This window comes from Corylus avellana, chromosome ca5 (genome assembly GCF_901000735.1).
Source record: "Corylus avellana chromosome ca5, CavTom2PMs-1.0".
Classification (NCBI taxonomy): Eukaryota; Viridiplantae; Streptophyta; class Magnoliopsida; order Fagales; family Betulaceae; genus Corylus; species Corylus avellana.
This window is the reverse complement of record NC_081545.1, coordinates 28,862,885-28,874,180: the sequence shown is the minus strand read 5'-3', so window position 1 is coordinate 28,874,180 and position 11,296 is coordinate 28,862,885. Positions and strand designations below refer to the sequence as shown.

At 33.7% G+C, this 11,296-nt stretch overlaps 2 protein-coding genes across 4 annotated transcripts; both read right to left on the bottom strand.

Annotated features, from left to right (window-relative positions):
* Positions 1–24: 24 nt before the first annotated feature.
* LOC132180939 (membrane protein PM19L-like) lies at positions 25–5,607 on the bottom strand. Of its 2 annotated transcripts, none has more exons than XM_059593950.1 (4): positions 5,126–5,607; positions 4,872–5,049; positions 289–358; positions 25–206 (listed from the first exon to the last, which is right to left on the bottom strand). In XM_059593950.1, exons 1-4 carry the CDS (start codon positions 5,256–5,258, stop codon positions 27–29), a joined length of 561 nt encoding a protein of 186 aa, XP_059449933.1. In that variant the 5' UTR covers positions 5,259–5,607; the 3' UTR covers positions 25–26. The 2 variants fall into 2 exon arrangements, with proteins under 2 accessions (XP_059449933.1, XP_059449934.1); XM_059593951.1 differs by having other exon boundaries at positions 289–337.
* Positions 5,608–5,845: 238 nt separating this feature from the next.
* On the bottom strand, positions 5,846–9,583 carry LOC132182564 (RHOMBOID-like protein 9, chloroplastic). Of its 2 annotated transcripts, none has more exons than XM_059595847.1 (7): positions 9,439–9,583; positions 8,788–9,283; positions 7,823–8,000; positions 7,516–7,681; positions 6,993–7,163; positions 6,579–6,733; positions 5,846–6,235 (listed from the first exon to the last, which is right to left on the bottom strand). In XM_059595847.1, the coding sequence occupies exons 2-7, from the start codon at positions 9,275–9,277 to the stop codon at positions 5,998–6,000; spliced, it is 1,398 nt and encodes a 465-aa protein (XP_059451830.1). In that variant the 5' UTR covers positions 9,278–9,283; positions 9,439–9,583; the 3' UTR covers positions 5,846–5,997. The 2 variants fall into 2 exon arrangements, with proteins under 2 accessions (XP_059451830.1, XP_059451831.1); XM_059595848.1 differs by having other exon boundaries at positions 8,788–9,237.
* Between the last annotated feature and the right edge of the window lie 1,713 nt (positions 9,584–11,296).

The window sequence follows — 11,296 nt, the reverse complement described above, 5'->3', positions numbered from 1 at the left end:
CTTTATATACATGGGTGTGAGATGTTTCAGGCGACAGAAGTGTCTGTCTTCTGGGATTCCTGACCCATGGCAATGCCACCGCCATGGTCGTCACCGGAGCTACGATAACCTGGTCCATAGCTGCCGTCAAACACCCCAGCATGCAGAAGCACTAGATATAGCAACTGAGTCATTAGTGATATGAATATGAAGGTCTCCAATGTTCGCTGCAAATTATCAGGTTATTAGGTTAGCACATAGTTTGCTTGAAGGCATGAATGTCCAAGCAATTTACTTGAGAACTCTTACCAAGCGTTTTCCTCTGTGTCCTCCCAAAATGATTTCCTTGCACACTAGACTGCCAAGATATCCAACCAAACTTGAGTAAGAAAAGAAAGTTAGCGTGGGAGTTCAAGATTTGGTCTTTGGTCTTTTGACAAAACATGATTGGAATGAATTTAAACATGATTATTGTTGGGTCATGATCGGCCACTAGAAAGCCCAACAAACCCTAGATCTGGTCCAAGGCACAAGCCCACTAAAGACGGACCCAGGCCGAGACTTAAATCAGCTCAGTCCAATACATGGTCAATCCACCGAGGGTATACCAATCTATTACTCAGCACCCAAACACAGCCGCCACGCTCGCCAGAACGTGGTATAGCAGTCGGTGCCCAATCAAAACACGTGCACCCGAGGATTGCTCGGGTATCCACGTCAACAAGCAAACATGGCCCCAACCCACGATCTATTCCACCAACGTGGCACATGTGGATCTTCGGGAATGTGAGGCTTATTATGCCACCAAAGCAACTGCTACCTAATCATATTCATATATATATATATATAAAAGCCGAGTTTTGACGTAGGGAATGCTTAGAATTGCGACACGTGTCCTCCTAATTCTATTTCCCACGTCTCTCTCTCTCTCCCTCTATCTCAACTTAAATGTCTTCAACTAATTCAATGGTTTAAGACATTTAATTAATTGTGCTAACTCTCACTCTCCCATAATTTGTATTTCAACCGTTTTTGTCTCTCTCTCTCACTCTCTCTCTCCCTCTATCTCCTCTTAAATGTCTTAAACTAATTCTATGGTTTAAGATAATTAATTGTGCTAACTCTCACTCTCCCATAATTTGTGTTTCAATCGTTTTTTATTTTTATTTTTAAATTAATTGTGCTAACTCTCTCCCATAATTTGTGTATATATAAAAGCCGAGTTTTGACGTAGGGAATGCTTAGAATTGCGACACGTGTCCTCCTAACTCTATTTCCCACGTCTCTCTCTCTCTCTCTCCCTCTATCTCAACTTAAATGTCCTAAACTTTTTTGAGAAAAATGTCTTCAACTAATTCAATGGTTTAAGACATTTAATTAATTGTGCTAACTCTCACTCTCCCATAATTTGTGTTTCAACCGTTTTTGTCTCTCTCTCTCTCTCTCTCTCTCTCTCTCTCCCTCTATCTCCTCTTAAATGTCTTAAACTAATTCTATGGTTTAAGATAATTAATTGTGCTAACTCTCTCTCTCTCTCTCTCTCTTTCTCACTCTCTCCCTCTATCTCCACTTAATTGTCTTAAATCTCTCTCTTTCTCCCTCTATCTCAATTTAAATGTCTTAAACTAATTCTATGGTTTAAGACAATTAATTGTGCTAACTTTTATTCTCCCATAATTTGTGTTTCAATCGTTTTTTGTCTCTCTCTCTCTCTCTCTCTCTCTCTCTCTTTCTCTATCCCCACTTAATTGTCTTAAATCTCTCTCCCATAATTTTATATCTGAATTCCTTTCTTTTTTTTTTTAATTAATTGTGATAATTCTCACTCTCCCATAATCTCTCTCTCTCTCTCTCTCTCTCTCATAATTTATGTTTCAACCGTTTTTTTTTAATATAATTTTATATTTGAACCTTTTCTTCTCTCTCTAAACTAATTATATGGTTTAAGTGTCTTAACTATTTCTCTCTCCCATAATTTTGTCTCTCTCTCTCTCCCATAATTTTCTCCACTTAAATGTCTTAAATCTCTCTCTCTCTCTCCCATAATTTATGTTTGAACCAATTTTTTGATTTTTTATTTGTAATGCATTGAGTTGTCTTAATAAAGAATACAAAAGGTTTTCAAATTCTCTATTTCTCTTTCTTTATTTAATTTTCTTTTTATCTTCTCTTGCTTTATGTTTATATCTTAATGTGAAATATATTATTATATATATATATATATTCATCATCATCATAATGCATTGAATTGTCTTAATGAAGAAAACAAAAGGTTTTCAAATTCTCTATTTCTCTTTCTTTATTTAATTTTCTTTTTATCTTCTCTTCCTTTATGTTTATATCTCAATATGAGACAATTAAAATATATAAGTTTTATTTGTAATATATTTAATTGTCTTAATGAAGAAAACAAAAGGTTTCCAAATTCTTTCTTTCTCTCTCTGTTTATTTTTCTTTTTCTCTTATCTTGCTTTCTATTTATATCTCAATGTTCCTCTGTCAATTTCACACTCAAATCAGGAAAAATACAAGACTACAAGAGAGAGGTAGAGAGAGTTTCTAATCGTTGTTTCTCAATGATTTCTTTTCTTTATTTTATTTTTTTGCAAGAATAGTTCTTTTAAATTTTCCAATCGTTGTTTCTCAATGAAAAATTATACTATTCTCAATGAAGAGTAGAATAGTTATTTTCAATTATATTAGTATTTTCATTTTATTCGTTTTTTTTTATCTTTATTTTCGGTGCTTATGTTCTTCCATTTTTGTTTTTGTCCCTTATATCTTTTTCTAATTTTTTTTTCTTCTCTTACTTTCTATTTATATCTCAATGTTCCTTTGTAAATTTTACAATCAATTTAGAAAAAAGACAAGAGAGAGAGAGAGAGAGAGAAAGAGAGAGATTTGCATTGCTGCTTCTCAATGAAAAATTATACTATAGTTATTTTTTTATATATATATTTTTTTCTAGAACAGTTCTTTTCAATTTTTCAATCGTTGTTTCTTAATGAAAAATTATACTACAGTTTTTTTTTTTTTTTTTTTAATCTAGAATAGTTATTTTCAATTAGTATTTTTTTTTCCTTTTTTTATCTTTATTTCCGGTGCTTATGTTCTTCCTTTTTTTTTTTTGTCCCTTATTTTTTTCTTCTAATTTATATATTATTTTTTATTCAAATGATTACTTTTCTTTGGTAAATTTTACATTGAACTCAAGAAATAATAATGAGAGAGAGTTTCTTATCGTTATTTTTGGTTGATAATTTTTTAGTTTGTACATGTTGTTGTTCATTGAGTGATTTAATTTTTTTTATCTGTTTACATGCTTAATTAATGGATGACATTGGTTTTTAAGGTTTCATTGGAATTGAGAAACGTATACAGTAGAAAAAGACAATTCTTTCAATTATATTAAAATTTTATTTTTAGTTTTTTATTTTATCTTTATTTAATGTATTTATGTTCTTCCATTGTTATCCCTTAAATTTTCTACTAATTTATATATTATTTATTCAAATTGAATATTTTTCTTTTGTAAATTTCACATTGAATTAGGAAATGATAGTGAAAGAGTTTCCTATCATTATTTTTGGTACGGTGTAGGATGCTTTTTTAGATTATGTCAATGTTCATTGTGTAAATTTTTTCGTCTTTGTTTCCTGTATGTCTTAAAATTAGTTTCATTTACTTTATATATGTGAAGGATGGCTGTTAAAAAAAAAAAAAATTGGTTATGTTCTTCCATTTTTTTCCCTTAAATTTTATACTAATTTATATATTATTTTTTCAAATTGATTAGTTTTCTTTTGTAAATTTCACGTTGAATTAAGGGAAATGATAGTGAAAAAATTTTCTATCATTATTTTTGGTACGATGTATAATTAGATTATGTCAATATTCCTGCCAATGTTTTTATCTCTTTCATTTTTAAAAAGAAAAATTAAACTACCAACATTCTTTTGTTTACAAAATTAGTAAACATAACTGTAATCAAATATCAATATGCTCATATATTTTAGAACACTTCTTTATTTTTGTTAGTGTAATAGAAAAATTTATCAAAAAAATTGTTTATGAGGAGAAAGTTCAACTCCTGAAAGACAAAAGTTTACTATAATGGATTGTGTAGTGGAGGAGAAGTGGTGTCATTGTTGGAATATAATGATTAATCAATCATTTTGTATAATTGATTAATCTATGTTTTTATTTTGAATTTTTTTTTCCTTTATATTTCATTTTAAACTACATATATGGGAACAAATATTTAATATGTTTCAGTTTATAAGAACTAAAATTTATGAATTTTTAAATTTATTAGATATGTATTGAGTAAAACTATGGTTTAAAAGGATCTTATGAACATTTGTCATTTTTAGTAGCTAATTAGTTAATTAAGAGAAGAAAATAAAAATTGTTGTTGATAATCTTTTAAAGAATTTTTGAGTAAATTACAAAATTAAAAAAAAACCCGGCGCGTAGCACGGGCTCTAAGCTAGTGCCTATAAAATGGGAGCTTCAATTCATTATTTGGTAATATCAATTCTCTATTGCTTAAGCTCTTACTGTGCTTATATTCTCTCAAACTAAATCACTAACTTAGGCATCAGAGTTATCCCTGCCGATACACCACCGACCGCTCTTACCCTACTCTTTGTTATTTTCTTTGTTATTTTGTAGCCCAACAATGGACATCGCAACATTCATCAGGAATTGTGTCATGTTACTCCTCGAAAAACTGTCATCTACCAATTATCACTTTAGCTCATTCATTTTTCGTACAAGTCAAAACTCTCAAAATATATTTTCTATGCTGAAACAAAAAACATTTTACGTCAAAAGACTCAAAACAGTTTGAATATTGAGATTAATTATGTAGAGATGATTGTGTGGAATACCCAAAAGCTAGAGCAGTAATAGCCCAGGAGATGACAGCTGAAGAGCTTGCCCCAGCCAAACTCTCACTCCGCCAAGCCCGAAGATGCACTAGCCCAGAAAGAACAGAACAAACACCCACCACACCAGCCATCAAAGCGAAGATCAACATAAAGCTTGTTGATGGGTTCCCACCCAAATCTGTAAAGGCATCACAGAGAAACACTCAAGAGAGATACCCAGGTAAGGTAACTAGAGAGAGAGAGAGAGGGCATACGGGGGTGATTTTGTTCGCCATTGATGTATTTGTCAAGGGACCATCCAGCCAGTCCAAGAACGATAAGGTACGCCACCAAGTTGGCCACCAAAAGAGGGCCGATTAGGTCTCTACCACGCCTCCCAACGGCCATTCTTATGCTCAAGCTCCACTTGTGTCAAACATACTGACGGACAGAGACCGACAGAAAGACACGGGGTATGGGTGGTTTCTGAAGTTGATGAAAGAATTTGGTAATTGCTGAGTGGTTTCTTGTTGAGGAATTCAAAACATATAAATATACAGGTGTTGTGTATTTGGAAGTGTGTAGTACCGTGGAGCGGTGGAGGGATCGTCATGGAAAGATTTTAACCTCATGGAACTGATGGAAGGAAGTCCAACTCTGTCCTGGGGTTTTGGGCCTTTTGGCTAGCCCATCCAACCTTGGCAAGTTGCCTTTACGTGCATGTATTTGTGCGTTATCAATTCTGTGGCATTTCTAATCTCGTTCAATTATTTTGGGATCTAAAATGCTTTCATTTTTCTTGTAGTATGATTTTTCACATGCCCTTTCTATTGCTCGGAGATTGTAAAAACTTCTTACTTGTGCTTCACATAATATTTATCGATCAAACTGACAAAATAATACGCACCTCCATCCCTAAACATCTCACTAATTTTTTAATCAATATTGTGATATAGCCCATAATGAAATTCAACAACATTTCAAAAAGAGAAAAATACAGGGAAAAAAGAAGAAGACATTTATTCTTCATTTACATATATATACTTGTCTTTATTTCCGACCAAGAATGGCCCTCTTACATGATACAAGAGATTATAAAACACTACTATTGATACACATATATATGTTGCGTCGTATTTCCACAAATCTATGCGAAACTGACAAATTCAAGGGCGTTGAGAGGAGGTTCAATAAAGAAAAGCAAAGAGCTCAAAACAAGAATGAAGATGGTGAAGAAAAGAAGTGATTTACAAGGATCAGAGTATCTTCTAACAAGTGTGATTCCTTCTTCTTGACCACTTCTCGAAGATGCATCATCCAACTGAAGCGTTGGGCATGTTAAAAACCCATATGCTATACCAGTAAAAGCTGCTCCAAAATGTGTCCTACATGCATCAACGGCTTAATTTCAAATTTCAAAAGCAGCATATTAATTTTAATCATTCTATAAAAATTTTGAAATGATTTTTGTTTTATTAGTGAATTGCGCATGTAACCGGTCTCTGGACATCTCAAGAGCCCGTTAGAGATTGCGTTGAGAAATAGAGTTTCTAAAGTCGTAAAACTTCGTTTTTAAAGTTTTTCAAAAGTGCGTTTTGACATATTTTGAGAATAAAAGTATTTTTTAAGCTCATAAATGTAATCCCAAATAGACTCTAATTAAATGAATGACAACAACCCTCATATAGGTCATTTAGCCTAGAGAATTTAAAGTGGTAGGGATGTTACCAGTCATCAATTGGACCAAAATTGCTTAATATGAAGCCAAGAGCAGTAATAATCATCCCCTTCTGGAAAATACTATCTGGAACATCTTTTGCAGTTACATCTTTGTTTTGGAGTTGATAAACCAGCCAAGCTCCTATTATGGCAAACACTGGTCCCTACATGTATGTGTGTGTAATGGACTTAGTTAAATATAGAAAGGTGAAAACAGAAGTGATAAGAATCACATAGAATGACTAAGGGAAATTGATCACAACATAGGCAACCTCATGGAAAATTGCAGGTTTATATATATATATATATATATATATATATATATGATAGCAGTAGCATGTGATCCTTCGAAGGAAATATATAGAACTAATTAAAGCACTGTGGAATCATTGAAAGAGAGGAAAGAAGTTGCAAAAATCTTACTGTCCCACCAACAGTCAGCTCTGGTGTGTGAAGGAAGCTCATCAAGTTGCCAGAAATTCCACCAAGTATATAGATCAAGAAAAATGTAAACGAGCCATAGCCTCTGCAAACTGGAGGCCCAAATGTAAGGAGCCCCCAACAACCAAGAGCCATGTGAAGAAGTCCTGAGTGCTGCACATAAAATAACATTTTTAGAGGTGTAAATGATGGACTTGTGTCTTCCAATAATAAGGAGAGTCATCCCTCAAAATAGGAATATATATAGGATCCTCTCCAATTCATTTAGCATTCATTTCGATTTAAAGTTGATGCATTTAGTGATATTAAAGATGAACCCGTAATGTATATGTATCGTCAGTATATAATTGACACCTATGACCCCGTAATGATTTTATTCCTCAAAATGTTGGAAAATGATTTGGTATGCGAAATAGCAGTGCCAAACACGCTCTTAAACTATTAAATAAAACAAATGCTAAGCAGCTATAGAATGGAAAGACGAACCCAATCATCAATCTTGTACCAGAAACATTGGTGTCACCAGCCTCCACCATTCTCCAACCAAGATCAAATGATTTATTTTTGCTCCATATAATAATGGGAGAGAGAAGAGCTCTAAGTCAGAGTTCCTTATCGGACTTGCCATCTCAAACAGGAAAACTGCAATGTTTATAGAAACCAATGTACCTCTGCAGCCAAGACAAAGATTAAAGAAGCATTAGAGAATTTTCAAACTCTCAGCCATTATTACAAAACATGAAGTGAAAATAACAGCAAGAAAATTCACTGTATCACATATAAAACTTCATTGAAACAGACCAGGGCCTTACATTAAGTACAGATTGGATGTTTCATCAAACTGCTGTAAATCTTGGGAACTTTCACCATCTCTATTTCTTACTTCCTTGTAAATCTTCCATTCCTCCTCATTACCTCTTTTGGAATTTTCACTGTCAGGGACTTGTTTTTCTACTTGATTGCCTTTGGCAGTATGCTCAACAAAAGTAGCTACTTGAAGGAAAGAGAAGATATAATTAAGATCAGTTTTCTTGAAGGAAACAACTACCCACAATCTACATGTAAAGATACATAGAATCAAGCACTGGTCCCACTCTTAAGAAGAAGAAGCATGGTGGTTGGTTCTAATCACTGCATTTAAATGCTTCAATTGCTTTTGTAACAGGAAAATAGACCACTCGTTTTTGGTGTTGTCATCAGAATTTTAAGTTTGTAATTGTCTTACAAAGTGATAAAAGCAGTAAATCACATCTTTGTAAGTTAATCTAGGAAATGAGAATGCTGGTGAATGAGTGAAAATAGTATAGAAGACTTGATGAGGAGTATTGGGAAATTTAGGGGCTGTCCTGAGAAGAAATAAGACACAGGAAACCACTTGAGAAGGTTTATGCGTGTATTGAAAGAGTATAGCAGACACTAGTAAGCTGAAGTCAAGGTTCCATAACTCAATCTTCACCAAAAATGGGCTTAATGGTACTAAATTTGAGTCACAACCCACTGTAAATTTGAGGTTCAATAATGGTAAAGTTTTGAATCTCATCAATTTCTTGATTCTTCCGTTTTTAAGTTTTTCCAATCATTCAGCACAACTTGGGTAGAACACTAATGGAGTCCAAAGGGAGGTGTTCAAAAATTATGGTAGAATCGGATGATCATGAAACTGTATATATATGTATACTAAAACTGCATGCTCTTATCATCTTTCTCAATATGTCAAAGATGTGTAGATTATAAGCATAGCAGCATAGGCATTCTTTGCTAAAACCAACTTACTCACCTGTATTAAGTTTGCCAAGATAGGTGTTGAGAGAATTCAACCACTTCTTTGATCTGAATTCATCATGTCTACCATGCAACTGCCTTGTCTTGTTTGAAGTATTTGAAGGAGACAGATTTGCATCATCTTGGAGTTTTCCAAAATAAGTGTCTAATGAGCTCAGCTGCTCTGTCCTGTTTGAAGCATCTGAAGGTGACAGATTTGCATCACCTTGGAGTTTTCCGAGATAGGAGTCCAATGATCTCAGCTGCTTCTCACTATTACTGGACTCTGATGCATACCAAACCGTTGAAAATGTTTCTCTATGTGAATCATTGTCTGAAATGGATCTTAGATGGACAGTTACTTCAGTTATGCTCCTGAGTGGCAAAGAACCTCCATAACAAAGTAATCTTCTTGGTGCATTCCCTTCTCTTGACATATTCCATCTACTCAACATGTCACTTTGGTCTTTACAAGGCATTTTGCAGCATATCGGAACCACAGCCATGTAAAACTGTTAGTTCCAAGAAAACCAAAAAAAAAAAAAAAACTAATCAGAAGACACTAAAAAAGCTACACTTACAAGAACAAAAGGCCAAAAAAACAAAACCACAAAGGTGAATTATTATGAATGCCATAAAAGGAAAGCAAATTAAAGTTGATTATTACCGACTGGGATGACGGACTATACTTGGTATGAATTCCCAGATATTGGGAGATACTGTTGTACACTGTACAGGCTTAGGAAATGGGCAGTTTCAAGAGTTGTTTGGTACTTCTTAGTACTTCCATGCCTGGCTCCATTAATGGAACTCAGGATTGAAAATAACTGGCAGGATTTGTTTTTTTTTTTTGTAACAACTGGCAGGACTTGAAATCCAACTATTACTGCCTTATCTCTGTTGGTCCATTCGTATTTTGCCACGTGTGACTAGCAAATCCCACTCCTGATAAGTATGGGATTTGCATGGACCCACTGGAAATGTTTGTAGTCTCGACTCTCTGGCTCTCTGCACTCAAATGTCAAAGTCTGACCAATAAGGTGGGGTCTGTGGTATCACGATACATTCATTCAAGTTTCTGGCTTTAATTCCTTGATTTTTATTTGGTGGACAATATCAGAGAGAAAGTCGAGTACAATTTAAACCTGTGGACTGAGACACCTCTAGAGATCTCAGAAGATTTATGTGTTCAGCCGAGCACATCACAATTATGGCAAATTTTGATGATGTTTGAAAAAAAAATTGCTTTTCACTGTCTCACTCTTACTATATATGGAATGGATAGAAGATAATGAGTTATATTTATATATCAATGTATTGATTATCAAGATTTTTTTTTTTTTTTTTTTAAAAAAAAAAGATATATGCGGAATATATATGAAAGAAGAAAATAAGAAAAATCACTTCAAAAGAAAAAAAAATAAAAAAGAACATAAGAAAATAATAACGGTCCGTCGATATCATGGCTTGATTAATTGTTGGTTATAATATTCTCCCTCAAACTAGGCCGAGGAGCAGTGGCAGAGCCACGCCCCTGCAAGCAAAAACAAAGTAAAAATAATAATAATAATAATAATATATATAGAGAAGTAAATGTTCTCTCTTTAAAATGCCTTAATAATGAGTTCTTGAATCTAACATTATATATATATATATATATATATATATATATATATATATATATATATAGAAAAAACATAGAAACATACCTCTTAGGATCTCACGTTGTCTTCATTCTTTCTCTCTTTCACGCTCAAACCATTTCTTACTTGTGGTGGTGTTTACTACGAGAGCAAAACACACATCTTCCACAGTCTAAGAGCCTCACATTGTCCAGAAAACAAGAAGAGAGAGATATAGATTGCTGGCATAGATGCTGCGAAAATGATTTTCTCACAAAGAAATATAACTGTTTGACAGTTACATGCCAAATGTTACCAAAGGTAACGGTTGGGCTTGCCAATTGATGTGCGCCCATATTTTCTATATATATATATTTTTTAAAAATTTGGCCCTCCAAAGATTAAGTCGCGGCTCTGCCACTGTCGATGAGTGAGACTTAGTTTGATAAATAAGGTAGTAAAGTGATCATGTGATAAGAGTTTAGTGAAGATATTGGTCACTTGATTGACAGAAGAGATAAACTTGGTCACAAGTGAACTAAGAGCAACCTTCAAATGAACATAGTGATACTTCACCTCAATATGCTTGGAACTAGCATGAAAATTTGGATTGATAGTAGGATATAATAAAGAGAGCTCAAATTATTACAATACAGCGTAGGTGGCATAGCCAAACGGATCTAATATTATAAAGCACAAAACTAAATCATGTAAGTTCGGTTGAAATAGAGGTCATAGAGCGATGTTCAACTTCAATGCTATTGTTGACCACAGTAGGATGTTTTTTTGCACTCTGTAAAAGACAATTATGTCCTTAAAAATGTGCAACCCATAAGTCCACGAGTGAGAGGCAAACCAGCCCAATCATCATTTGAAAAAGCATATAAATAAAGTGAATCATGG